The 27,910-nt window shown below is 49.5% G+C and overlaps 2 protein-coding genes, 2 non-coding genes and 1 pseudogene across 9 annotated transcripts; 2 read left to right on the forward strand and 3 right to left on the reverse strand.

Moving 5' to 3' along the window:
• Positions 1–251: 251 nt before the first annotated feature.
• LOC123461127 lies at positions 252–358 on the reverse strand. The gene has a single exon (XR_006637445.1). It is a non-coding gene; the product is annotated as a U6 spliceosomal RNA (small nuclear RNA).
• Positions 359–1,808: 1,450 nt separating this feature from the next.
• On the forward strand, positions 1,809–9,060 carry Slc25a34 (solute carrier family 25 member 34). 4 transcript variants are annotated; one of them, XR_006637160.1, is made up of 6 exons: positions 1,809–2,385; positions 4,020–4,088; positions 4,193–4,345; positions 6,200–6,334; positions 7,125–8,689; positions 8,773–9,060. XR_006637160.1 is itself a non-coding variant. In XM_045149369.1 (5 exons), exons 1-5 carry the CDS (start codon positions 1,966–1,968, stop codon positions 7,305–7,307), a joined length of 960 nt encoding a protein of 319 aa, XP_045005304.1. In that variant the 5' UTR covers positions 1,809–1,965; the 3' UTR covers positions 7,308–9,060. The 4 variants fall into 4 exon arrangements, 3 of the variants coding, with proteins under 3 accessions (XP_045005304.1, XP_004657416.2, XP_045005305.1); XM_045149369.1 differs by having other exon boundaries at positions 7,125–9,060; XM_004657359.2 differs by having other exon boundaries at positions 4,023–4,088; positions 7,125–9,060.
• A 760-nt stretch (positions 9,061–9,820) lies between these two features.
• Tmem82 (transmembrane protein 82) lies at positions 9,821–14,402 on the forward strand. Of its 3 annotated transcripts, XM_045149368.1 has the most exons (7): positions 9,821–9,945; positions 10,102–10,174; positions 10,341–10,515; positions 12,481–12,898; positions 13,525–13,562; positions 13,710–13,715; positions 14,010–14,402. In XM_045149368.1, exons 1-7 carry the CDS (start codon positions 9,858–9,860, stop codon positions 14,106–14,108), a joined length of 897 nt encoding a protein of 298 aa, XP_045005303.1. In that variant the 5' UTR covers positions 9,821–9,857; the 3' UTR covers positions 14,109–14,402. The 3 variants fall into 3 exon arrangements, 2 of the variants coding, with proteins under 2 accessions (XP_045005303.1, XP_045005302.1); XM_045149367.1 differs by having other exon boundaries at positions 13,525–13,715; XR_006637159.1 differs by having other exon boundaries at positions 13,493–13,715.
• Positions 14,403–22,414: 8,012 nt separating this feature from the next.
• Positions 22,415–22,521, reverse strand: LOC123461075. Its single transcript, XR_006637393.1, has one exon. It is a non-coding gene; the product is annotated as a U6 spliceosomal RNA (small nuclear RNA).
• Positions 22,522–26,920: 4,399 nt separating this feature from the next.
• Positions 26,921–27,046, reverse strand: LOC123461365 (annotated as a pseudogene).
• Between the last annotated feature and the right edge of the window lie 864 nt (positions 27,047–27,910).

Consider the following 27,910-nt stretch of genomic DNA (forward strand, 5'->3'; position numbering starts at 1 on the left):
TTCAGTTGCAGTGGAAGGAGGCCCTATCATGCCCATTCTCGCTCCTCTTTTTTTTTTTTTTTTTTTGAGGTAGAGTCTTGCTCTAGCCCAGGCTGACCTGGAATTCACTATGTAGTGGGTAGCCTCCAATTTTTGGCTATCCTCCTACCTCTGCTGCCCAAGTGCTGTGATTAAAGGCATGCGCCATCAGGCCCAGCTTCTTTCTGAAAAAAAATTTTTTTTTCTAGAAAGTACCAGGTTTTTTTTTTAATAAAAATATGGAATGCTTCATGAATTTGCATGTCATCCTTGCACAGGGGGCATGTTATTCTTCTCTATATTATTCCAATTTTAGTATATGTGCTTCTGAAGCAAGCACGGTAAATGATATATCTTTTTAATTTATTTATTTATTTTATTTATTTTGGTTTTTCAGGTAGGGTCTCACGCTGGTCCAGGCTGACCTGGAATTCACTATGTAGTCTCAGGGTGGCCTCAAAGTCAAGGTGATCCTCCTACCTCTGCCTCCCGAGTGCTGGGATTAAAGGCGTGTGCCACCACGCCTGGCTTTAATTTATTATTGTTTTATTAACAACTTCCATGATTGTAAAGAATATCCCATGGTAATGCCCTCCCTCCCCCCACTTTCCCCTTTGAAATCAATTCTCCATCATATCCCCTCCCCCACTCAATCAGTGTCTCTTATTTTGATGTCATGATCTTTTCTTCCTATTATGATGGTTGTATGTAGGTGGTGTCAGGCACTGTGAGGTCATGGATATCCAGGCCATTTTGTGTCTGGGGGCGCACATTGTAAAGAGTCCTACCCTTCCTTTAGCTCTTACATTCTTTCCGCCACCTCTTCCGCAATGGACCCTGAGCCTTGGAAGGTGTGATAGAGATATTGCAGTGCTGAGCACTCCTCTGTCACTTCTTCCCAGCACCATGATGCTTTCTGAGTCATCCCAAGGTCACTGCCATCTGAAAAGAGAAGGTTCCTTACCAAAAGTGAGAATAGCATTAATATGTGGGTATGAACATTAAAAAGAAGTGCTTATTGGGCAGTTTGATGAGCATAGTATATACATTTAGCCATTTTTAAAAAGCTAAATAAATTAAAGGGGTAGGGGGTTACATGCTTGTAATCCTAGCACTCAGGAGGCTGGGACAAAAGGATTGCCATGAGTTTGATGTCACCTGAGCTACATAGTTCCAGGCTAGCCTGGGTTACAGCATGAGGCCTTATATCAAACAATCAAACGAACAACAACAACAAAAAAAAAACTAAACCAAATTTTTTTATAGGACTCAGGAGCCCTTTGTTCTTGCTGCAAGTGGAAGTCAGGTGGAAGACTGAGGCCTGGAAAGAAGTCACATAAGCTGTGGCAAGAGTAGCCATGGGGGTGGTTGAAGGGCTGACGGTAGTGGTAACTGTCTTTAGTCCCAGCACTCACAGAGTGCAGAGGTAGGAGGAGTCTGAGGCCACCCTGAGACTACATAGGAGACCCTATTTAAAAAACAACAACAACAAAAAAAAAACACAAGCCTGACTATATATGCCCATGCTGGGGGTCCCCCAAGACTCCTGCCACATGTCCAGGGCTCTGAGCTGCAATAGTTCAGGGGCTCGAGAGGGGACGAGTAGTTTAGAAGGGAAGGAGGGTCTCTCTCCACCACTGTTTGGCACCTTCTCCCCGCCCCCACTTTCCTTCCATTTCCAAGTGACCTTTTCCCCAGATCCCAGGCCCGCCCTGGCCAAAGGCAGCTGGGATTGGCCTAAACCAAAGGAGGCGTGCACAGGCGTGCTGAGCGGAGCAGGTGGATTTCCAAGACAGACCAGGGCCCGCCTTCAGCAGAGAGCAGCGTGTGGCCTGGACCTCTGCCCTCTAGTGCCCTCTAGACATGGCCCTGGACCCCGTTGGTCCCCAGTCTTCTGGACCTACAAAGGTATAGGCCACCTAAACACCACCACCTAGGGCCTGTGCCATGGTCCTGACCCAAGCACAGCCAGCTCCTGGCACAGAGGCCGTGAAGACAGTGCCCCCGGCCGTGGACCTGGTGCTGGGTGCCTCTGCCTGCTGCCTGGCCTGTGTGTTCACCAACCCCTTGGAGGTAGTGAAGACTCGGATGCAGCTGCAGGGGGAGCTGCGGGCCCGGGGCACCTACCCACGGCCCTACCGGGGCCTTGTGTCCTCCGTGGCTGCGGTGGCCCGTGCAGATGGGCTGTGGGGCTTACAGAAGGGGCTGGCCGCTGGTCTCCTCTACCAGGGCCTCATGAACGGTGTTCGCTTCTACTGCTACAGCCTGGCATGCCAGACTGGCCTCGCCCAGCAACCAGGCGGCACAGTGATTGCAGGGGCCGTGGCTGGGGCACTGGGAGCCTTTGTGGGGAGCCCTGCTTACCTGGTGAGTGCCTTGTCTGCATCCCGCACTACCCCGTGACCCGGCCCCACTGGGGCTCTGTAGCCACAAGGCTTTGGGGGCCCCAGGTGGGGCGGGGGAGGTTGGGAGGGTGTTGCTCCTTGAGCATATCTGACCCAGACACGGAATCTGCCCTAGCCCTCGCCCTGGCTTCCCTTGGGTTCCTATCTGCTGGCTCTAGCCAGGTGACTGCGGCAGCAGCAGGTGGCTGACTCAAGTCCTTGCTTGGCTATACTTCCTCCTGCATGGCCTGGTGTACAAGAACAGCTGCAGAGCTAGTTCCGCCACATCCTGGGTGTCCTGGTCCGGGTGCCATAGAGTCATCTCATTCAGTCCTTGAAGAGAGACAAGACTGAGACCTAAAGATGACTAAGTGCCTTGTCTGGCCAAGGACTGGGCATGAAGTTCAGTTGTCTAGCATGCCCCGAGTCCTGGGTTCACTTCCTAGCACCACATAAACTGGGTGTGGTTATGCATACTGCAATCCTCCTACCCAGGAGGTGAAAGTACAAGGATCAGAGTTCAAGGTCAACCTTGGTGACACAAAGAATTTGAAGCCAGCCTGGGCTACGTGAAACCCTGTCTCGATTAGAAAAACATAAAAGCATTGAGCTGAGGAGGTTGCTCAACAATTAAAGGCACTTGCTTGCAAAGCCTGCCAGCCCAGGTTTGATTCCTTAGTACCCACGTAAAGCCAGATGCACAAAATGACACAAGCATTTGGAGTTTGCAGAGGCCAGAGACCCTGGTATACCCCATTCTCTCTCCCTCTGTCACTTTCTCTCCCTCCCTCTCTCTCTCTCATTGCAAATAAATAAATTTAAAAGGAAATTTAAGCCATGTGTAGTGGCACATACCTTTAATGCCAGCACTCGGGAGGTAGAGGTAGGAGGATCACTGTGAGTTTGAGGCCAACCTGTGATTACAAAGATCCAGGTCAACCTGGACTAAAAAATAGTGAGAACCCATCTCAGGGAAAAAAAAAAAAAAAGGTCTGGAGAGATGGCTTAGAGGTTAAGCGCTTGCCTATGAAACCTAAGGACCCCAGTTTGAGGCTTGATTCCCCAGGAGCCACATTAGCTAGATGTACAAAGGGGTGCACACGTCTGGAGTTAGTTTGCAATGGCTGGAAGCCCTGGTGTGCCCATTCTCTCTCTCTCTCTATCCACCGCTTTCTCTGTCACTCTCAAATAAAAAAATAAAAATTTATAAAAAATTATGGGCTGGAGAGATGGCTTAGCAGTTAAGCGCTTGCCTGTGAAGCCTAAGGACCCCGGTTCGAGGCTCGGTTCCCCAGGTCCCACATTAGCCAGATGCACAAGGGGGCGCACGCGTCTGGAGTTCATTTGCAGAGGCTGGAAGCCCTGGCGCGCCCATTCTCTCTCTCTCCCTCTATCTGTCTTTCTCTCTGTGTCTGTCGCTCTCAAATAAATACATTAAAAAAATTTATAAAAAATTAAAGCAAACCCGGGACAGCCAGGGTCTCACTCTCTAGCCAATACCAGCTGGTCCCAAAGCTTCAAGCGTGGGGTCAGGGACACCATGCTGGGGAGGGCCCTCAACATGCCCAGCCTGTCTTCCAGGCTCCATGCCAAACCCACACACAGCTTCTGCACTAGCAGGTCAAGACTCAGCTGCAGGCCCAGACAGTGGCTTCAGTGGCCGTGGGGCACCAGCATCAGCACCAGGTGAGTGCCTTCTTCCTCACAGCCCTGGCACTGTGCCTGTGCAAGGCTCCAGGCTGGGCAGGGACTGTGACCAACTAGTGGCTGGTGTCCTCTCCTCCCTGCAGAGCGTCCTGGATGCCTTGGAGACCATCTGGCGACAGCAAGGCCTACTGGGGCTATGGCGGGGCGTGGGTGGGGCTGTGCCCCGAGTCATGGTGGGCTCAGCTGCCCAGCTGGCCACCTTTGCCTCTGCCAAGACCTGGGTGCAGGAGAAACAGGTAAGGTGCCAGAAACACCTGCACAGACAGAAGTGGGAGGGTCGCCTGCCTCCTTCCACACAGGGAAGTCCAAGGGTGGTAATAGATGGGCTCCTAAAGAAAGCTGGTTGTGCCAGGTGTGGTGGTGCACGCCTTTAATCCCAGCACTCGGGAGGCAGAGGTAGGAGGATTGCTGTGAGTTCAAGGCCACCCTAAGACTCCATAGTGAATTCCAGGTCAGCCTGGGCTAGAGTGAGACCCTACCTTGAAAAAAAAAAATATTTAAAAAGCCAGGTTTGGGGCTGGAGTGATGGCTTAGCGGTTAAGCGCTTGCCTGTGAAGGGTAAGAACCCCGGTTCGAGGCTCGGTTCCTCAGGTCCCACGTTAGCCAGATGCACAAGGGGACGCACACGTCTGGAGTTCGTTTGCAGAGGCTGGAATCCCTGGCGCGCCCATTCTCTCTCTCTCTCCCTCTACCTGTCTTTCTCTCTGTGTCTGTCATTCTCAAATAAATAAATAAATAAATAAATAAATAAATAAATAAATAAATAAATAAAGCCGGGTTTGGTGGCACACACCTTTAATCCCAGCACTCGGGAGGCAGAGGTAGGAGGATCACTGTGAGTTGGAGGCCACCCTGAGACTACATAGTGAATTCTAGGTCAGCCTGGACCAGAGTGAGACTCTACTCAAAAAAACAAAAAAGAAAAGAAGAAAAGAAAGAAAGCAAACTGGTTGCTAGGTGCTTGGAGGCACATCCCTTTAATCCCAGAATTTGGGGAGGTGGAGGCAGGAGAACTGGGAGTTCAAGGTTACTTTCAACTACATAGAAATTTTAAGGCCAGTCTGGGCTACATGACAACATAACTCTGTCTCAAAAAATGAAAATTAAGCAAGGTGTAGTGGCACTTGGGCGCCTTAGGTAGGAGGATAACCATGAGTTTGAGGCCTGCCTGAGACTACAGAGTGAGTTCCAAGGAACCTCAGTGAACCCTGAAATTGTAGAGGAACTCAGGGTGACAGAGTGGAAGTGGGGAATTACTGAAGGGGTCCTTTTCTTCTTTTTAAATATTATAATTTTTAATTTTTATTTATTTGAGAAACTGAGAGAGAATGGTCATGCCAGGGCCTCTAGCCACTGCAGACCAACTCCAGATGCATGCACCACTTTGTGCATCTGGCTCACGTAAGTCCTGGGGAATTGAACCTAGGTGATTTGGTTTTGCAGGCAAACACTTTAACAGCTAAGCCATTTCTCCAGCCCTTTTTCTTCTTCTTCTTCTTTTTCTTTTCTTCTTTTTAGACAATGTCTCATGTATCCCAGGCTAGCCTCAAACTCTTTTTTTGTTGTTGTTGTTATTTTTATTTATTTATTTGAGAGTGACAGACAGAGAGAGAAAGAGAGAGAGAGAGAGAGAGAATAGGCACGCCAGGGCCTCCAGCCACTGTAAACGAACTCCAGACGCGTGCGCCCCCTTGTGCATCTGGCTAACGTGGGTCCTGGGGAATCGAGCCTCGAACTGGGGTCCTTAGGCTTCACAGGCAAGTGCTTAACCGCTAAGCCATCTCTTCAGCCCAAGCCTCAAACTCTTTATGTAGCCAAAGGTGACCTTCAACTTCTGACCCTCCTGCTTCCACCTGTGGAGCACTGGGATTGTAGGTGTGTGCCTCACCATTCCCAGTTTAATCCATTGTTGGGACTCAAACCCTGCTTCATGCCTGCTAGGTAAGCACTCCACTTACTGAGCTACCACAGTCCTAGAGGGGCCCTGTTTGCTCCCCCAACTCCAGCCTTCCAACCCCCATGTGCTGGGAACACCATGTGGGTGGGTGGAGGGCTGCGGGTGAAGTCAACAGCCTGTGTCATCCCCACAGTGGCTCTCGGAGGACAGCTGGCTGGTGGCTCTGGCAGGGGGGATGATCAGCAGTATAGCTGTGGTTGCAGTCATGACCCCCTTTGACGTGGTCAGCACACGGCTGTACAATCAACCCGTGGACACAGCTGGCAGGGTGAGCAGGGGACAGGGTGGGTAAGGTATGGGAAGTTGGAGGTTTCTTACACACACACACACACACACACACAGAGCCAGAGGCCTATGGACATGCACCATACTCACAACAAATTACTGGGTATGTGTTAAGCCCTTTGACAATTTTATTTTTACCTGATGAGGAAACTGAAGTTCAGAGAGATCAAGTGATTTGGCTGAGGTCACCCAGCTGGTAAGAAGAGCCTGAATTGGGATCATGGCCTTCCTTTGGCACTGCCAGCCTCACAGATGTGCCCAGAACAAAGGCCTGTGTGCTGCTAGCTAAGGAGTTCCCCTTGGCAGAGAGCTATGTCTGCCTGAAGGAAGAGGCTTTTTCTTTTTGTGAATTTATTTATATGTGTGTGTGTGTGCATGTTCATGCGTGTAAGTGCAGGAATGCCACGATGAGGTCAGAGACCGCTTTTGGATTGGTCCTCGCCTGTCCACCTCATTGGAGGCAGGGTTTCTAACTCTATGTTCTTGCTGTTATTCTTTGGTGGGCTGGCCACAAGCTTCCAGAAAATTCTCCCCATCTCTGCCTCATATCTCACCATCAGTGCGCGTGCTGGGATGACAGAAGTCTGTCTGGCTTTTTATGTAGGGTCTGAGGATTGAAGTGAGGTACTGTAGCTTGAGTGGCAGGCCATCTCCACAGCTTAGAGGGTCACCTGTCTACAATCCTCCCAGCTAGGGACAAGCTGGAGTACTGAGAACAGTCAATTGTGCCAGATGGGACCTTGTGGTGACCCCCATCCCATGTCTGTCCCCAGGGCCAGTTGTATGGGGGCCTTACTGATTGCCTGGTGAAGATCTGTCAACAGGAGGGTCCCCTGGCACTCTACAAGGGCCTAGGGCCTGCCTACCTGCGCCTGGGCCCCCATACTATCCTCAGCATGCTCTTCTGGGATGAGTTACGGAAACTGGCCAGGCCGAACCAACACCAGGACACCTAACCTCATCCTTCATCTCACATCCTCATATAGCTTGGCATTTTGTGGAAGAGATGCCCGCTTCAGTATGATTGCCACCCAGAACCATCCTAAGCCAGGTCCTGCCACAAGGCAAGAAGAGTGCAGACAACTGGTCAACCTAGCCCCAGGGCCAGGGCTTCCCAAGTCATCACTCTTCTGCCCACTTCCTTCTCCTCCCTGGATTACTATGTCCCAACCCTTGCTCATTGTCACAATAGCGCCTGCATATTTCTCATTAGCTTAGCTGCCCTGGACCCTTGGCCCTCTAACCATACTGTGACAGGCAAAAATCTTCTCTCACTATAAGAAAGTTGAGACTGAGCTGGGCATGATGCGGCATGCCTTTAATCCCAGCATTTAGGAGGCAGAGGTAGGAGGATCAATATGAGTTTGAGGCCAGCTTGAGTCTACATAGCGAAGTCCAGGTCAATCTGGGCTGAGACCCTACCTTGAGGAAAAAAAGAAAGTTGAAGCTGAGAGGAGAGATGTGGCTCTGGCCAAAGCCTCACAGCTTTGAGGTACAGGAGACAGATCTGTCACTCATTTCTACCCACCCCAGACCTGTGCTCTTTCTTGACAAGGGCACTGCTACGCCAGCACCATGAGGCTGTGTGTCTCCTAGTGGTCACTGCATATGTGAGGAGTGCACGTGAGGAAATCTCGAGCTGCACCATGAGGCCCTGGTGTCCACCATATCAGTTTGCCAGGGCCACCCTGACAAAGTACTGCAGCCTTCGAGGCTTACACAACATGATTTTCTCACATTGTGGAGGCTAGAAACTCGAGACTCAAGTGTTGGCAGGGTCAACTTAATTTAATTAATTAATTAATTTATTTATTTTTGGTGCTGGGAGCTCTACGTCTAGCCCACGACTGGTTTATTCTAAGGTCTCTCTCAGTAGCCTCTTCCTCATAGGGTATCCCTCTGTGTGCCTCAGTCTCAGTTTCCTCGTTTTAAAATATTTTATCTTTCTTTATTTGAGAGAGAGTGGCCTCCAGCCATTGCAAATGAACTCCAGATGCATGTGCCACCTTGTGCATCTGGCTTATGTAGGCCCTGGGGAATCGAACCTGGGTCCTTTGGCTTTGCAGGCAAGTGCCTCAACCACTAAGTAATCTCTCCAGTTTTTAATCTCCTCTTATAAGGACACCAGTCTTGTTGGGTTGGGCCCACCATGGGAACCTGATATTAACTTACAGAGGTAGTTCCCCCTGTCTCCACACAGAGTCACTTTTTAAGGCCTTGAGGGTAGGACTTCAGGATAGGAACCTAGGAGGCACCATTGAGCACAGAATCATCTAAGGACTTTTATTGAGGACTCCCATTTGTATACCTAACCTGGGGGTCCCCGGTGGGAACTACGGTCAGCAGCAGCACGAACAGGCCGCCCATGCGCACCAGCACCGTCTGGACCTGGCTCTGCAGGCTGAAACTAAGGGAACTAAGGGGTGCTTGCTGCTTAGAGGAGGAGACTAAGGCCCAGGGAAGGGGGTGGCCTGCACAAGTGAACTGCAGGGCACAGCCAGGGGTCGGGCTGATGTCAGACTTGGAGCCAACCCCACACTAACCTTGGTGCGAGGGAGGGAGACACCAGCTCCCCATCCAGGACAGGACTGGCACCGAGTCAAGCACTCCCAACTACCCTCTGGGTCCCCCAACACTCCAAATATGATGACCAGCTCTCCAGAAATAGCCTCTGGCTGCACACTCCAATAAAGTTTTCTATTTTGTTAACTTTGGCGACTCCCCTCTGTGATTATGGGATCCTCTGCGTTTAGCTCTTAGAAAGGCCACATGGTGGCACGCGCCTGGACATGTGAGGCCTGCCACCTAGTGGACCCTGGAGGAACACATGACTCAGGGTCTGGCTACAACCCACCTGGTCTTATGGCAAATCCCATACCACACATTCCCTGAAAAGTCACAGCTGAGGCCTTGGGGAAGCAGGACCCACCGACCTCATAGAGCAACAGAGCCTGACCTCAAGTTATGGGAGACCCCAGGCCTCTGCTGAGAGGAGCAGCCTGATCTCAGAATGTGGGGTGATCTCCTATTTTGGAGCCCTGAGTTGAGAAGACAGACACACCCATATTTCAGGTTGAGTGTGCCACCCTCACACCTAAGGTTGGAGAGGACCTGGGTGGGGGCAGGGAGGGCTGGCAGGCAAAATGGAGGGGAACGACAGGCAAGGGTGATCAGGACGCAGGACTTGAAGTCCTCAAACAGGGCAAGATAGGTGGCTGTCACATTTTAACAAGCCCAGAGACAAAGAAAGAAGCCCCGGAGACACTTCTTTCATCCCAGATCTCCAAATGGGGAACGCTGCCCGCCGCTGACTGGCTCGTCCCTGATCCCTACAGCCTAGATGGCCAAGGCCCCTAGCTCTCCTCTCTTCCTTCCTCTGTCCCTCCCATAGGCCTTTGATCCCTCCCAGCCCCTCCTCTACCCTTTGACACCTTTGACCCGTGATGTCACTGGGGCTGTCCTAGTGCAGACCTGGCCTGAGGCCGGGACCATCCCTGGAGGCTGCCATGTTCTCCCTGCCTTCCCTCCCCTCCTGGCTCCCTGGCCTCCCCTCCCTGGAGTGGGGTTCCAGCCTCCTTGACAGCCTCCTACAAGGTGAGCGCTCTCCCCCTGCCCACCTGGATCCCGCCCTTCCCTCAGGTGGGCAGGGTGCAAGGTGGACCCTGTCCACGTGGGCTCCCCACCTGGGTAACCCTGAGACCTCACCTGCCCTTCCTCTCACTGTCCCCGGAACCCCCGCCGCCTTCGTAGGTCTGATTGGGGCCTTTGGAGTCTCGGTTCTGAACAGCTTCCTGAAAGTTTACTTCTTCGTGGCTTGTGCCAAGTGAGTGCCCACATCAGTGCCACTCAGCTCTGGCCGGGCGCCTGGGTCCTGCGTGGACTCTGCCCTCTCTAGGGAGGGCTGGGAGTTTGGGCTGGGGACACCGGACCCGCCCCCTCCCCCCAACGCAGGGACCAAGCGTGTGATCTTGCTCCTTGGGTGCCCACAGCGACCCCCAGCGGCAGCTTGAAAAGGAGCGGCTGCGAGCCCAGTGGGCTTCGCTGGAGACGGTGCACCTGGTGGGCTTGGCCCTGTTCCTAAGTGTGGTGGGGGCCCGGGTGGCCGCCCTGGTGGTCCTGGAGTTCTCCCTGCGGGCTGTGTCCACACTGCTGTCCCTGGGAAAGGTGAGAGCGCAGGGAAGAAGGTAAGGGCCGCTCCGGACCCTTTTCACCTCTGGACGGGAAATGGGACGCAGTTGGAGCCCCCTTTTTCCCTCAAATTAAGGCCACAGGTTTTAAGTTCGCCACCCCCCCCCACAACCCCCACAAGGTTATTTTGTTGTTGTCTTAATTTTACTTATTTATTTGTATGTGGGGGGAGGGCATGCATCAGGGTCTCTTGCTGTTGCAAACAAATGACCATTTGGCTTTACATGGGTGCTGAGGAATTGAACCCCACTTGTCAGGCTTTGCAAGTAAGTGCCTTTAGCCACTGATCCATCTCCCCAGCCCTTGGCGGTTTTTTTTTTTTTTTGGTTTGATTGTTTTCTTAACCCGAGGTAGGATCTCACTCTAGCCCAGGCTGACCTTGGAATTCACTATGTAGTCTCAGGGTGGCCTCAAACTCGGTGATCTTCCTACCTCTGCCTCCCAAGTGCTGGGATTAAAGGCATGTGCCACCACACTCAGCTCTTTTTTTATTTTTTTGAGAGAAAGAGAAAGAAGCAGATGGAAAGAATGGGCACACTAGGGCCCTTAGCCGCTGCAAACAAACTCCAGATGCTTGCATACCTTGTGCATCTGGTTAACATGGGTACCAGGGAATTGAACCTAGGTCCTTTGGCTTCACAAGCATCTTAACCACTAAGCCATCCCTCCAGCCTCCCTCTTTTTCTTTCTTTCTTCTTCTTCTTCTTTTTTTGAAGCAATGTCTTACTCTAGCCCAGGCTGGCTGACGTAGAATTTACTTTGTAGTCCAGGCTGGCCTGGAACTCACTATGCTCCTCCTACCTCAGCATCTGGAGTGCTGGGATCAAAGGTAGGCACTACCACACCTGGCTTTGTTTTTGTTGTTGTTGTTTGTTTTTTGAGGCAGGGTCTCACTCTAGTCCAGGCTGACCTGCAATTCACTATAGTCTCAGGGTGGCCTCAAACTCTCCACGCCCAGCTGTTTTTGATTTGGAGAGAGGACCTCATTTATACCAGACTGGCCTTGAACTCCCTAGGTAGCCAGGGATGACTCTGCTGCTAATACCTCCCTAAGTACTGAAGTTATAAGCATGTTCTACCAGACCATGTTAATGGGGTGCTGAGGATCAAAGCCAAGGCTTTGTGCATGCAAGGAAAGAATGCTACTAACTGAGCTACATATCCAGCTCTCTCTCCAAGTTTTTTGTTTGTTTTTGTATATATAAATATATATTTTTTTAATTTATTTATTTATGAAAGAGAGAGAACGAATACGGACACATCAAGGCCTCCATCACTGCAAGTGAACTCCAGACTCATGCCTCCTTGCGATATGGCATTATGTGGGTACTGGCGAATTGAACCCAGGTCTTTAGGTTTTGCAGGCAAGCACCTTAACCACTGAGCAATCTCTCCAGCCTTGTTTTTTGTTTTTTCAAAGTAGGGCCTAGCTCTAGCCCAGGCTGACCTGGAACTCACTATGTAGTCTCAGGGTGGCCTGGAACTGATGATGATCCTCCTACCTCTGCCCTCATACCACCATGCCAAGCACTCCCCAAGTTTTGATCGTCACAGTCACATCTCCGTGGCAGCAGTTGCACTGCCAGTCTCATGAAAATGATGTCATTCCTGTTATACTGAGATTCCCAATCAGCTTGGACTTAATACTTTGAGCACATCAGCTCATTTCCTCCCCACGGCCACGAGGAGCAAGTGTATATTGGAATTCCCAGTCTCAAGGGAGTACAACGTGGCTTGTCCACCGTCAACAGGTAGTAGGGGATGGAAGTGGGTGTGAAGCCATGTCTTCAAGGTTCTAACCCACTACCCTCCAGCAATCAGATGGGTGAGACCAGCCACCCCATGAAAGCTCAACACTAAGGCCATGTTCCCTCTTTGGGAAGGATGCTCTGGACCCTTCCAGCCTCCTGCAGTGCAACCTGTCTGCTGCCTCCCTTGCAGGGCTCCACCAACACAGAGCGGCTGCAACTCTATTTGCTGTGCCAATTCTCACTGGGCTGTGGGCTGACCTGCGGACTGAGCTTCCTGCAGGAGGGCGCCCCACACCGCACCCTGAACCTGCTCCTGAGCCTCGGCCTGGCCGCCCTGCTCAACTGGGGCTCCCGATGCCTTCGCCGCCACATCTTCTGTCTCTATGAGTTACACAGCAGCCAGCGCTACTGCGGGGTCTGCCTGGGCCTGCTGGCCGGCCAGCATGATCTCCCCAGGTTCCTGGGCCGCACCTTGGCTGTGGCGTTTGTGGTGGGCGACCTGGCAGCTGTGGCTGTCATCAACAAGGACTTCCTAAGCACATCAGAGGCTGTTCGCTTCTGGACACCGCTCACCATCTGCTATACACTGCTGGTCATCTACATGCAAGGTGAGGGCCTCAGAGGGACAGGGAAGGGTCCCTTCCGTGGGCAGCCATTCCCACTACCATCCCATGGCACCCAGTCCAGGACAAGGGCTGTATTATAGACAGCTCAGAGCAGGATTTCATATGCCCACGGGGGCCCTGAGAACCTGGCACCTGGGTTGGTCTGGAGGACTAGACAAGAACCCCCAAGGGAGGGGAGGTGAAGGGGACTGTGGGCAGGAACTCAACATGTGCCAAAGCCCAGAGTTAGAGGGGTTCCAAACCTTTTATTTTGTCAAGGTTGGGTCTTGCTGTAGCCCACGCTGACCTGGAATTCACTATGTAGTCTCAAGGTGGCCTTGAACTCACAGCAATCCTCCTGCCTCTGCCTCCCGAGGGCTGGGATTAAAGGTGTGCACCACCATGCCCGGCCCGGTTCCAAACCTTTGATAGCAGTTCCATGGCACTAGATGAGGCTGGCCAGAGTCCTAAGAGCCAGGTCAAGAGTCCTGGTCAGCCAGGCTGGGTAGGTCCTGGCCAGGGGAGAGATCTGGCCCCTAGGAAGAGCCTTCTAGCTTGAGACCGGGGATTGGTTGGAAATGGCCCTGACCTCCGAAGGGAGCCATGCCAGTGACGGACGCATCCCGCAGAGGAGCAGCGGCAGCAGCGTTTCAGCCTGCAGAGCCAGGTCCAGACGGTGCTGGTGCGCATGGGCGGCCTCTTCGTGCTGCTGCTGACCGTAGGCCGCTGGCTGGACCTCCTGGGCATCCTTATCTCCCTGCTGGGAGAGCTCTGGTGCCTCACAGGGGTCCGCACCCTGATTGACCTCTGCCAGATACAGGTGGGTGCCTCCATGTATTTTCGGATCTCATTTGTTCCCAACCATTCCTGGAACCTCCAAAGACCCAAGTTTAACAAGAGCCAGGGCCATGTCTCCAGGCCAGTGTAGAAGGAGCTGTTGTCCCTCAGTAGCCAGGCCCAGGCGTCCTCTAGCTCACCAGAGCTACTCTGCCCACAACCTACTCTAGCCTGCCCAGCATCCCCAGGGGAACATGGTCTGGGTGGTGTTGGGCCTGCAGCTAACTAGGGATGGGCAGTGGGTGGATTCGTGTCCTTTCCTTTCCACCCTCCCCAGGGCTTTCCTTCCCCAAGGGCAGCATCAACAGCAAGGACAACTCCACACCAGCACCAGCCCTCCACACCTGCCCAGCCCCAGAGCCCAGCCCCCACCTGACCTGCTGCGCAGAGGACACAGACTGACCAGCAAGGCCTTGTCCCCGGGATGTGGCATGGAGACCAAGTGACAGGGTTGGACCCCGACTTAGAACTTGGCACAGAGGACCTGGGAGGGGGGGGGACATGGTGAACTCCTCTTTGCTCAGGGTGACAATGGATACTGTTCCCTCAGACCTGTCTTTCCAGGCAGGGCTGGCAGATGCAGGACAGCTATACTCTCAGAATGGCTTTCTTGCCCCTTACCCCAGCCCCCCCTTGCCCTTCCCACAAACAATAAAGATAATTTTCTCAACCTGTGTTGAGAATCATAGAGACACAGAGGAGGAAAGAGGCTTTCTTTAAAAAAAAAAAAAGTATTTTGGGCTGGAGAGATGTCTTAGTGGTTAAGGCGCATGCCTGCGAAGCCTTAGGACCCAGGTTCAATTCTCCAGCCAGGTCCCATGTAAGCCAGATTCACATGGTGGTGCATGCATCTGGAGTTTGTTTGCAGTGCCTAGAGGCCCTGATGCACCCATTATCTCTCTCTCTCTAATAAATAAATAAATAGATATTTAAATAAAAAAGTATTTTAAGCCGGGCGTGGTGGTGCATGCCTTTAATCGCAGCACTTGGGAAGAAGAGGTAGAAGGATCACTGAAAGTTTGAGGCCACCCTGAGACTACATAGTTAATCCCAGGTCAGCCTGGACCAGAGTGAGACCCTACCTCAAAAAGCCAAAAAAAAAAAAAAAAAAGTATTTTATTTATTTGCAAGCAGGGAGAGAGAGTATATGGGTGCACCAGGGCCTTTTACCTCAAATGAACTTCAGATGCATGCACCACCTTAGGCATCTGGCTTTACCTGGGTATTGGAGAATCAAAACTGGCTTATTAGGCTTCGCAGGCAAACACCTTAACCTCTAAGCCATCTATCCAGCCCAGAAAAAGGCTTGTTTTATTTATTTATTTATTTATTTGCAAGCGGAAAGAGGAGAGAGAGAGAGAATGGGCATGCCAATGACTCCAGTTATTGCAAAGGCACTCCAGATGCACTTTGTACATCTGGCTTATGTGGGTACTGGGGAATCAAACCCAAGTCATTAGACTTTGCAGGCAAATGCCTTCACTACTGAGCCATCTATCTAGCCCTGGAAAGAGGCTTTCTCAGGCACACAGCTGGCAGGGTCCTGGGATAAGATGCTCAAGTCTGGTCTGGGCTGGGTCCTCTGGGAGCAGAGCTTGCAGACAGAGGAAGGGAGCTCGGGAAGGGAAGTACTAGGTGGGCCAAGAAGGTGAGGGATGGATTGGGATGGGTACATGTTGAATAACTGCTTGCATCTAAGGTGGATTGCACTTCCGTCCTGACCTGTCCTGTGCCAGGAGCAGCTAGAGCTGTTCTTGGTTCCCCAGCCCCTGACCCTGACTAGTCCAAGTCCTTAAGGACCCTTCCTATATCATCTCCATTCAAGGCCAAGGTCAGGGACACCAAAATGCTGGGTACTTGCTCCACCGCCCACTTTCTGTGGGACTGTGGATAAGCCACTGGTCCTCTCTGAGTTGTCTGAAGAGTTGCTACCATGTGTTGGATACTTATCCTGTACTGGCCACTTACCCTATTTCATTCCACCATCTCTCCTTCCTTTCTTTCCTTCCTTCCTTCCTTCCTTCATTTTGTGGTGCTGTGACACTGAGTCTCCCCAGGCTGTTCTCAAGCTTCAAGGTCCTCCTGACTCGGCCTTCCCAGTGCTGGGGCTATTCCCAGGCATTCAAAACCATGCCCTGCTCTGAGACAGTAGTCCCTTACTCCAGGGCACGCAGGATGTGAATGCAAAGCAAGAACCCTACCACCTCATGCTTCCTATGGCCACGCTTCCCTTTTGCTTTTGTTTTTTAATTTTTTTTTTATTTATTTAGGAAGGAGAGAGAGAGAGAGAAATGGGCACACTAGGGCCTCTAGCCACCATAAACAAACTCCAGACACTTGTGCCACCTTGTGCATCTGGCTTACATGGGTACTGGAAAAGCAAACCTGGGTCCTTAGGCTTCACAGGCAACCTGTTTCCCTTTTTTTGACTGAAGGTGGGGGCCAGGGGACGATCAGGACTAGATGAGAAAAACAGGTCCATCCCACTATGATCTGGGCATGGTGACACACACCTGTAATCCTAACACTGGGGAGGTAGAGGCAGGAGAATCAGGAATTCAACGTCATCTTTGGCCACATACAGAGTGTGAGGCCAACTTGGGCTACATGAGACCTTATCTCAAAAACAAAACAAAAAACTGGCTGGGCATGACGGTGCACACCTTTAATCCCAGTAGTCAGGAAGCAGAGGTAGGAAGGTCGATGTAAATTGGAGGCCACCTTGAGTCTACATAGTGAATTCCAGGTCAGCCTGGGCTAGAGTGAGACCCTACCTCAGAAAAAGAAAAAAAAAAAAAAAAAAGGGCTGGAGAGATGGCTTAGCAGTTAAGCGCTTGCCTGTGAAGCCTAAGGACCCCGGTTCGATTCCCCAGGACCCACATTAGCCAGATGCACAAGCGTCTGGAGTTCATTTGCAATGGCTTGAAGCCCTGGTGTGCCTATTCTCTGTCTGTCTTTCTCTCTGTGTCTGTCACTCTCAAATAAATAAATAAATAAATAAAAACAAAGCAAAACATAAAAAAGACTACTATGAAGTCTGGGAGATGGCTCTTTCTACTCACATCCTCAGAACCCATGTATAGCCAGGCCAGATGTGGTAGTATGAGCATCTTTGATCCCGGTGCTCTTACAGAGAGGTGGGAGGCAGACACAGGAGAAACTCACAGCCCTGGTCTAGGCAGTGGCGAATAGCAAGACAGCCTGCCTCAGGCATGGTGGAAAGTGAGGAGTGACACCTGAGATTGTCCTCTGACCTCCGTGTGCATGCCTTGGCATACATGCCTGCACTCACACATGTGAGCACACACATACACACAGACACACATACACACAGATCAAAAAAACAAAAACCATCATGGCTCCAGAGGGCCACTGTTCAGACAGGAGCTGGCCTCAGGCCCTCCCCATCCCACCTGTAGCAAGCCTGGGATTGGAGCAAGAGGGACCCAAGGCTGGCCTGGTGGTCAGTTCAATATCAGCACCCCTGCCACGTGAGCTGGCTTCCATCCCGGGAACTTGCCCTGTCTGGAGGAAACAACTCCGCTGGGTGGGCACAAAGCCAGTGTCTGGCAGACCCAGACAGGTCTCTGGGTTCCAACAGGCCCACTGTTTGTGCTGGAAGGTGCCCCAACCTCAGCCCACAGCTCAAGCAGGGATCATTAGGGGCAAGCTGGGAGGGGACTAGACTCAGCTGTCCATTCCTTTTTATGGGCACAGGGACCATTTTCCAAACAAAAGTTGGGGCATGTGGGCTAGAATAGAATTCTTTTCTTATCAAGTTATTTTGGTGAAATTATTTTGTCTGACAGGATTATAAAAATTAGCTCACCCCAGGTGTGGGGGTTGTAACTTAGTATTAGGGCATTTGCCTGACATGGGTGAGACCTTGGTTTCCATCCCAGTAGTACAAAGAAAGGAAGGAAAGAAGGAAGGGAGGGAGGGAGGACCTGGGAATGTAGCTCAGTGGGCAGAATGCTTATGTAACGTGCACGAAGCTGTGGTTCTGGCTCCAGCCACACAGAGCCTGGGCATGGTGGTGCTCACCTGTAATTCCAGCTCTCAGCAGGTGGAGGCAGGAGGATAAGGAAGACGGTCAAGGAGCATTTATCCTCTCACATGTTTTCTAGGTCCGGAGTCTGGGTGCAACTCAACTCGGTCCTCTTGCTCAGGGTCTCCCTCAGGCTGCCATCAGGCAATGAATGGAAGCTGGCCATCCTTGTAAGGCTGGTAGTGTCCCTCAAGCTCTTGCCCCATGGGCCTCCCACAGCCCAGGAGCTGCTTCCTTTCCGAGCAGGCCGGGGAAGGAGGATAGGGGAGGAGGGGAGTGAGAAGAACATGAAAGCTAGAAGCCTCTGTCTCTGTTTATTTATTTATTTATTTATTTACTTATTGTTTAAAATTTTATTAGCATTTTCCATGATTATAAAAAAATATCCCATGCTAATTCCCTCCCTCCCCCCTACACTTTCCCCTTTGAAATTCCATTCTCCATCATATTACCTCCCCATCACAATCATTGTACTTACATATATACAATATCAACCTATTAAGTACCCTCCTCCCTTCCTTTCTCTTCCCTTTCTATCTCCTTTTTAACTTACTGGCCTCTGTACTAAGTATTTTCCTTCTCATGCAGAAGCCCAATCATCTGTAGCTAGGATCCACATATGAGAGAGAACATGAGGCTCTTGGCTTTCTGGGCCTCGGTTACCTCACTTAGTATAATCCTTTCCAGATCCATCCATTTTTCTGCAAATTTCATAACTTCATTTTTTTTTTTTTTTTTTTTGTTTTTCGAGGTAGGGTCTCACTCTGGCTCAGGCTGACCTGGAATTCACTATGTAGTCTCAGGATGGCCTTGAACTCTCGGCGATCGTCCTACCTCTGCCTCCCGAGTGCTGGGATTAAAGGCGTGCGCCACCACGCCCTCATAACTTCATTTTTCTATACCGCTGAGTAGAACTCCATTGTATAAATGTGTCACATCTTCATTATCCACTCATCGGTTGAGGGACATCTAGGCTGGTTCCATTTCCCAGCTATTATAAATTGAGCAGCAATAAACATGGTTGAGCACGTACTTCTAAGGAAATGAGATGAGTCCTTTGGATATATATCTAGGAGTGCTATAGCTGGGTCATATGGTAGATCAATCTTTAGCTGTTTTAGGAACCTCCACACTGATTTCCACAATGGCTGGACCAGATTGCATTCCCACCAGCAGTGTAGAAGGGCTCCTGTTTTTCCACATCCCCGCCAACATTTATGATCATTTGTTTTCATGATGGTGGCCAATCTGCTCTGTCTCTGTGAGATAGGTATAGAGTGAGAGCCTCTTGCCACTGTAAACAAACTCCAGATGGGTCACATTGTGTATCTGGCTTTATGTGGGTACTGGGGAATTGAACCCAGGCCAACAAGCATCAAGCATTGCAAACAAGTGCCTCTAACCATTGAGCAATATCCTCAGCCCCTCTATCTTTGTGTGTGTGTGTGTGTGTGTGTGTGTGTGTGTGTGTAAGCCAGAAGATACTTGGAGTCTCAGGTGTTGTTTCTCAAAAACACCGTCCATCTTTTTTTTTTTTTTTTTTGGCAAGAGAGAGATAGAAAAGAGACCAACAGAGAATAGGCATGTCAGGGCCTCCAGCAGCAGCAAATAGACTCCAGATACATGCGCCACTTTGTGCATCTGGCTTTATGTGGATACTGGAGAATCAAACTCAGGTCATTAGCCTTTGCTGGCAAGTGCCTTAGCCACTGAGCTATCTCTCCAGCCCTCCTCCACCTTTTAAAATTTTATTTATTTATTTGAAAGGAGAGAGAGAGAGAATGGGTACACTAAAGCCTCTAGCTACTGCAAACAAATTCCAGATGCATGTGCCACCTTGTGCATCTGGATTTACGTGGGTGGGAACTGGGGAATCAAACCTAGGTCCTTTGGCTTTGTAGGCAAGTGCCTTAACCACTAAGCCAACTTTACAATCTTCTTTACCTTTTTTGAGACAGGTTGTCTCATTGAACTGGAACTTCCAAGTAGGAAAAAAAGAGCTCCAGTGATACTCCTGTCTCCTCCTCACCAGCACTGAGATTGCAAACACCACCGTGTCTGGCCTTTTCAGTGGGTTCTAGAATCAGCCTCAGGTGTTCATGCTAGCAAAGCAAGCACTACCCACTGAGTCGCCCATGAGTGAAAGTGATATTCCGTTGTTTTGCCATATTATTTTTTTTAATTAAATTTTTACTTATTTATTTTTAGGGAGGGGGAGACAAAGAATGGCAGCAATAGGGCCTCCTGCCACTGCAAACAAACTCTAGACTCATGTGCCACATTGTGCATCTGGCTTTACATTGGTACTAGTAAGTGCCTTTAACCATTAAGCCATCTCTTCAGCCCCAAGATTTAAATATAAAAGTGTGAGCTCACAGTGCCCTCGGGGTCTTGCCAAGGACGCATGCCAGGCTGGGCGCGTCTGCTGGCGAAGCTGCATGTGCAAGGTGGTGGGGCTCGGCAGCCCCGCTGAGGCTCCCCGGGGGTTCATTAGAGCCGCCTCTCTGTGAGGGGCTCTGCCTTCTGGCCCCTATCTATCTTACGTTGCCCCCCAGTACAGCTTGCAGGTCTTAATTGTCTTGAGGAGTTCATATATTTGGTAGCTAGTTTGGACTCTTCACCTTGGGTGGCCTTCTCATAGGGTTGGACCATGTGTATTTGAGTATTTGAACTAGAGCTCTCAATAAACATGACACATGCTGTTAAAAAAAAAAAGTGTGAGCTCAGAGGGCTAGAGAGATGGCTTAGCTGTTAAGATGCTTGCCTGCGAAGCCTAAGGACCCATGTTCTTCTCTCCAGATCCCACATTAGCCAGATGCACAAAAGTGAGGTAGGTGCAAGGTTGCACATGCCCACTAGGTGGCGCAAAGTGTTTGGTGTTCAATTGCATTGGCTGAGGCCCTGGCATCGCATTTCTCTCTGTATCTCTCTGTTTCTGTCTCTCTTAAAATATAAATTAAAAAAAAAATTAGGGTGTGGTGGAGCATACTTTTAATTGCAGCACTTGGGAGACAGAGGTAGGAGGATTGCTGTGAGTCCAAGGCCACCCTGAGATAACAGAGTGAATCCCAGGTCAGCCTGTGCTAGAGAGTGAGACCCTACCTTGAAAAAACCAAACAAACAAAAAAGTTAAAAAGTGTGAGCTTGGGCTGGAGAGATGGTGTAGTGGTTAAGGTGTTTGTTGGCAAAGCCAAAGGACCCAGGTTTGATTCCCCAGGACCTACATAAGCCAGATGCACAAGGAGGCACATGTGTCTGGAGTTTGTTTGCAGTGGCTAGAGGCCTTGGTGTGCCCATTCTCTCTTTCTATCTGCCTCTTCTTCTTTTTTAAAAATAAATAATCTTAAAAGAAAGTGTGAGCTCATGCCTTTAACACCAGCATTGGGAATGTTGAGGTAGGAAAATTCACACCCCGGGCTATAGAGTGAGTTCTAGGTCATCCAGGTCTAGAGTGGCACCCTGCCTCAAAACAAACAGGGCTGGAGAGATGGCTTAGCAGCTAAGACATGCGAATCCTAAGGATCCGTGTTCAACTCTCCAGACCCCATATAAACCGGATGCACAAGGTGACGCAAGTGTACAACATTGCCCATGTACACAGATGGCGCACGTGTCTGGAGTTCGACTGCAGTGGCTGGAGACCCTGGTGTGCCAATTCATTCTCTCTCTCATTAAAAAAAAAAAAAAAAATACACACACACACACACACAAAAGACACTTGGGAGGCAGAGGTAGAAGGATTGCTGAGAGTTTGAGGCCACTCTGAGATTACATAGTGAATTCCAGGTCAGCATGAGCTGGAGACCCTACCTCAAAAAAACAAACAAGCAAAAAAAGCTAGAGAGATGTCTTAGCGGTTAAGTGCTTGCCTGTGAAGCCTAAGGACCCTGGTTTGAGGCTCGATTCCTCAGGATCCATGTAAGCCAGATGTACAAGGTGGCACATGCATCTGGAGTTCATTTGCAGTGGCTAGAGGTCCTGATGTGTCCATTCTCTCTCTCTCTCTTTCTCTCTGCCTCTTTTTTCTTTCTGCCTGTTTGTCATTCTCAAATAAATAAAAAAAAAACCACAGCAGATTTCTTTTTTTTTTGAAAAAGGAACAAAACAAAAAGTGTGAAAGCTGGAGCTGGGAAGATGGCTTAGTGGATAAAAGTGCTTGCTGCACAAGTTTAAGAGCCTTGTTTTGCCATATTCTATTTTATCCCATTATTGTTGTTATTTATTCATTTATTTATTATTGGAGGTAGGGTCTCACTCTAGCCCAGGCTGACCTGGAATTCACTCTGTATTCTCAGGGTGGCCTCGAATTTATGTTGATCTTCCTACCTCTGCCTTCCAAGTGCTGGGATTAAAGGTGTATGCCACCACACCCAACACTATTATTTTATCTTTGAGAAAGAGAGAATGGGTGTGCCAGGGCTTTTCAGCTGCTGTGAAAGAACTCCAGACGTGTGTGCCCCTCGTGCGCATGTGTGACATTGCATGCTTGCATCACTTTGTGTCTGGCTACGTGAGACCTGGAGATTCAAACATGCTTTTGAAAGTTTCACAGGCAAGCGTCTTAACTGCTAAGCCATCTCTCTAGCACTAAAATAAAATATTTTAACTAAATCAATAAAATAGAATAATTTTTTTAAAATATGGAACACTTCACGAATTTGCGTGTCATCCTTGCGCAGTGGCCATGCTAATCTTCTCTGTATCGTTCCAATTTTAGTATATGTGCTGCTGAAGCGAGCACTAAAATAAAATAATTTAAAATATTTTTTAAAACTCCCTGTCTCTTGTAAATAAATGATTTTTAAAAAGGGGACTGGAAAGCTGGGTGTGGTGGTGCACACCTTTAATCCCAGCACTTGGGAGGCAGAGCTAGGATTGCCGTGAGTTCAAGACCATACATACTGAATTCCAGGTCAGCCTGAGCTAGAGTGAGACCCTACCTTGAAAAACAAAAGAGAAGAAAAATTAAAAAGAAAAGGGCTGGAGAGAGAGCTTAGCAGTTAAGGCACTTGCCTGCGAAGCCTAAGGACCCAGGTTCAATTCCCCAGTACCCAAGTAAGCATGCACAAGGTGGTGCATGCATCTGGAGTTCACCTGCAGATGTTGGAGACCTTGGCACACGCATTCTCTCTCTCTATCTCATGTAAATCAATTAAAATTTAAAATAAATAAATAAAAACTTAAAAAAAAGAAAGAAAAACAAAAACCAATAAATAAATAAGCCAGGCATGATGGCGCATCCCAGTACTCAGGAGGCAGAGGCAGAGGAGGATAGTCGTGAGTTCAAGGCCACCCTGAGAGACTACATAGTGAATTCCAGGTCAGCCTGGACTAGAGAGAGACCCTACCTTGAGAAAAACAAAAATAGAAAGAAAGAAGCAAACAGTAGAGGGAAGAACATTCTAGGCTGAGAATATGCAAAGGTGGGAGAGTTCTAGGAGCCTTGTAGAACAAAGAGGTGTAAGAAGACAGCCACAGAGGAGGTTCTGACCACTCAGGACTGTGGTCATGATTCCCTTGATGGAAACCAGAAAGAAGTTATGGAATCTGACTGCACATTGAAGGATTCCTCCTCGCCTCTCCTTCCTGGTTTTAGAATTCACAGAAAAACAACTGTTTGGGCACATTTGAAATAACAGTCCAAGGGCGGGTGGCAGCCAGGAAGCCAACCTCAGGGCTTCACAGGGGTCTGGAACACTGGGGGAGGTACCAATGGCTGCCACAGGGGTGAGCTGGGTCTAATGAAAGCCTGGATGTGTCCAGGAGCCACAGAAGGGGAGGCACAGTGAGGGAGATGGTCAGATGCTTCTGGAGGATGGAGGGTGAATTGAATTTAAAGAACTGCTTCAGGGCTGGAAAGATGGCTCAGCAGGTTAAGAGAACTTAGTACTCAAGTTCAATCCCCAGCACCCACGTAAAAAGCCGAGTGTGGAAACATGCTTGCAATCCCAATTCTGAGCAGGGCAGAGACAGGAAGATCACTGGGGCTCATTAGTCAGCCAGTCTAACCAAAAACGAGCCGCTCCAGGATCAGTGAGACACTCTGTCTCAAGGAAATCGGAAAGGCAACAGAGGGGACTGTGGAGATGACTCAGTAGTTAAAGGCGCTATTTGCAAAGTCATTTGGCCAGGGTTCAGTTCCCAATGCCTACAAAAAACACAAAGCAGGGCTGGAGAGATGGCTTAGCGGTTAAGCGCTTGCCTGTGAAGCCTAAGGACCCCGGTTCGAGGCTCGGTTCCCCAGGTCCCACGTTAGCCAGATGCACAAGGGGGCGCACGCATCTGGAGTTCGTTTGCAGAGGCTGGAAGCCCTGGCGCGCCCATTCTCTCTCTCCCTCTACCTGTCTTTCTCTCTGTGTCTGTCGCTCTCAAATAAATAAATAAATAAATAATTTTAAAAAACACAAAGCAGCACAGGTGTCTGGAGTTTGTTTGCAAAAGTAAGAGGCCCTGGAATGCCCATGCTTTCTCTTTCCCTCTAAAATAAATGAAACAATATGCATATATTTAAATTATTTATTTATTTATTTGAAAGAAAGAGATTGGGGGCAGTGTTTGGATATCCCAGGACCTCCTGTGACTGCAAACAAACTCCAGACACATGCACCACTCTGTGCGTCTGGTTTTAGGTGGGTACTGGTGAACTGAATCCAGACCAGCAGGCTTCGTAAGCAAGTGCCCTAATTGCTAAGCCATCTCTCCAGCCCAAATAAAAATATCTTAAGAGGCTAGGCATGGTGGCACACACCTTTAATCCCAGCACTCAGGAGGCAGAGGTAGGAGGATCAGTATGAGTTTGAGGGCACCCTGAGACTCCATAGTGAATTCCAGGTCAGCCTGAGCTAGAGTGAAATCCTGCCTAGAAAAACCAAAGACAGGGCTGGAGAGATGGCTTAGCGGTTAAGCACTTGCCTGTGAAGCCTAAGGACCTCAGTTCAAGGCTCAATTCCCTAGGACCCACGTGAGCCAGATGCACAAGGGAGCGCACGCATCTGGAGTTCATTTGCAGTGGCTGAAAGCCATGGCGTGCCCATTCTTTCTCTCTCTCTCAATCTCTCTCTCTCTCTGTCACTCTCAAATAAATAAAAATGAACAAAAAAAAAATTAAAAAAAAAGAAAAACCAAAGACAGAGAGAGAGAGAAGAAAAAGAAAAGCAATAAAGGAGGACATGGGACATCTTTTCTCTGGCTTCCACATAGGGTACACACACACATTCACACTATCCGCACACCAAAAAATAAATAAAATAAGAAGCCTGATTGCAGTGAGTTCAAGGCTAGCCTGGGTTACAGAGTGAATTCCAGGTCAATCTGGGCTAGACTGAGAACCTGCCTTGAAAAAAAGTAAAATAAAATAAAAAGAGCCCCTTTAGGAAAAAGATTATGCAATTTTTATGAAGAGGAATATTTATTTAGATAGAGAAAGAAAAGCATAATTAATTACTGGAGACGTGGAGCTGGGATCCATTCTTCTGACATCTTTCTGGGCAGTGCGTCAGGAATTCGGACTGGAAACACTTCCTGAGTGTTCCTGGACTTCCTCCCTGTCTGCAGCACTCCATGACTCCCTGTGACTCAGCCCTCCCAGGGTCTCACCAGGGGCAAAAGCTTCATTACAGTGAGCTCACCTGGAGAGCCTGGGGGCCAGCAGGGCCACACAGGGTACAGACCACATCATGCTTTAGGAAGGAGGAGCTTTGGGTACCAGGAGTGTGGGTCTGCAAGTGGGGGTGAATATTGTCAAGAATGGAAAGCCTGACGCCATGGTGCACGCCTTTAATCCCAGCATTCGGGAGGCAGAGGTAGGAGGATTGCTGTGAGGTTGAGGCCACCCTGAGACTATGTAGTGAATTCCAGGTCAACCTGGGCTAGAGTGAGACCCGCTGGACTGGAGAAATGACTCAATGGTTAAGGCACTTACCTGCAAAGCCAAAGGAACCACGTTTGATTTCCCCAACCCACGTAAACCAAATGCACAAGGTGGCACATGTGTTTGGAGTTCATTTGCAGTGGCTGGAGGCCCTGGTGCACCCATTCTCTCTATCTCTCAAATAAATAAATAAAAATAATTTTTTATTTTGTTTTTCTTTTTGTTTTTTTCAAGGTAGGGCCTAGCTCTAGCCCAGGCTGACCTGGAATTCACTATGTAGTCTCACGGTGGCCTGAAACTCATGGCAGTCCTTGTACCTTTGCCTCCCAAGTGCTAGGATTAAAGGCATGTGCCACCATGCCCAGCATATAAAATATATATATTTTTAAATGGAAAACTGGAGAGAAGACTCAGTGGTTAAGGTGCTTGCCTGCAAGGCCTAATGACCTCAGTTCAATTCCCCATTATGTACATAAAGCCAGATGCACAAAGTGGCACATGCATCTGGAGTAAGTTAACAAGGAGACATAAAGGGAAGAGAAAGGAAGGGAGGAGGATACTTAATAGGTTGATATTGTATATATGTAAGTACAATGATTGTAATAGGGAGGTAATATGATGGAGAATGGAATTTCAAAGGGGAAAGTATGAGGGTGGGGAGGGAGGGAATTACCATGGGATTTTTTTTTTAGCTAAAAACCTGTATTTTTAAGTCTAATGTAATGTTTAACAACCTGCGGTTAATCAAACATTAATTTAGGTAGCTTATCCAAATGGATCTCGCAGATGTACTGGTGATGGAAACCCATCAGGGCATCACTCGACCACTGAGCACATGGTCAGCCTTTCCCCTCCTTTTCCATCAGTGTTCCCACAAACTGCCTGCCAAGGGTGGTTAATTACAGACCCGAGTCACTGCCCATACACTTGGTTTCAAGTTATGTTTGGGCTGAGGTGGCTTAACGGTTAAGGCGCTTGCAAAAGTCAAGGAGCCTAGGTTCGATTCCCCAGTACCCTAGGCGGCGAATGCATCTGGAGTGAGTTTGTAGACCAAAGGCCTTGGCGCGTCCATTCTCCATGTGCCTTTCTCTTTCAAGTAAGTATGAAGCTCCTGTCCAATCCACTTCCAACCTGATCGCACATCCCAGTTGGGTTGGAAATCACTCAGGGCAGCGGACATGTTGTGGAAGGGAAAAGCGTGCGAATACGCGCGCCCTGGGCACTTTAGCCCTGAGTGAACACCGCCTGCCCCCTCCGGGCCCGGGAACGGCGATGTGGCTCGCGGTTAAAGGGGCCGCCCGCGGCGGGCCAAGCGGCCCCAGTTATGCGCGAGCGCGTACTGTGGCGCCGCAGCTAGACCCCCGCGGCCACGTGCAGGCGCGGCGGGGGATTTTTTTTTTTATAATCATGGAAAATGTTAATAAAAATTTAAAAATTAAAAAAAAAATGGAAAACTGGAGAGAAGACTCAGTGGTTAAGGTGCTTGCCTGCAAGGCCTAATGACCTCAGTTTAATTCCTCATTATGTACATAAAGCCAGATGCACAAAGTGGCACATGCATCTGGAGTCCATTTGCAGTGGGTAGAGACCCTGGCATGCCTCTGTCTGTTTCTCTTCTCTTTCTCTCTCTGCTTGCACATAAATAAATAAAAATATTTTTTTAAAAAAGTGGGTGGGCCGGGCGTGGTGGCGCACGCCTTTAATCCCAGCACTCGGGAGGCAGAAGTAGGAGGATTGCCATGAGTTCAAGGCCACCCTGAGATTACAGAGTCAATTCCAGGTCAACCTGGACCAGAGTGAGACCCTACCTCGAAAAACCAAAAACAAACAAACAAAACAAAAAAAGTGGGTGGGATGGAGGGATGGCTTAGCAGTTAAGGCATTTGCCTGCAAAGCCAAAGGACCCAGGTTCTATTCCCCAGCACTCATGTTAGCCAGATACACAAGGAGGCGCATATGTCTGGAATTTGTTTGCAGTGGTTGGAAACCCTGGCATGCCCATTCTGTCTCTCTCTCTCCCTCTTTCTCTGTCAAATAAATAAATAAATAAAAATAAAATATTTTTTTTTAAAAAAAAAAGAGTGGAGCTGGCATGGTGGTGCATGCCTTTAATCCCAGCACTCAGGAGGCAGAGGTAGGAGGATCGCCGTGAGTTCAAGGCCACCCTGAGACTACAGAGTGAATTCCAGGTCAGTCTGAGCTACAGTGAAAACCTACCTTGAAAAACAAACAAACAAAAAAGAGTGGAGATTCCAGTGAG

The sequence above is a fragment of the Jaculus jaculus genome, chromosome 5 (genome assembly GCF_020740685.1).
Source record: "Jaculus jaculus isolate mJacJac1 chromosome 5, mJacJac1.mat.Y.cur, whole genome shotgun sequence".
NCBI lineage: Eukaryota > Metazoa > Chordata > Mammalia > Rodentia > Dipodidae > Jaculus > Jaculus jaculus.

Excerpts from the sequence above, each read along its gene's own strand:
- Slc25a34 (XM_045149369.1), top strand. The coding sequence starts at position 1,966 with ATGGTCCTGACCCAAGCACAGCCAGCTCCTGGCACAGAGGCCGTGAAG. Across the intron at positions 4,346-6,199 it reads CCTGGGTGCAGGAGAAACAG|TGGCTCTCGGAGGACAGCTG; the intron begins GTAAGGTGCCAG and ends TCATCCCCACAG. Across the intron at positions 6,335-7,124 it reads CCGTGGACACAGCTGGCAGG|GGCCAGTTGTATGGGGGCCT; the intron begins GTGAGCAGGGGA and ends GTCTGTCCCCAG.
- Tmem82 (XM_045149367.1), top strand. The coding sequence starts at position 9,858 with ATGTTCTCCCTGCCTTCCCTCCCCTCCTGGCTCCCTGGCCTCCCCTCC. Across the intron at positions 9,946-10,101 it reads CCTTGACAGCCTCCTACAAG|GTCTGATTGGGGCCTTTGGA; the intron begins GTGAGCGCTCTC and ends CCGCCTTCGTAG. Across the intron at positions 12,899-13,524 it reads GCTGGTCATCTACATGCAAG|AGGAGCAGCGGCAGCAGCGT; the intron begins GTGAGGGCCTCA and ends CGCATCCCGCAG.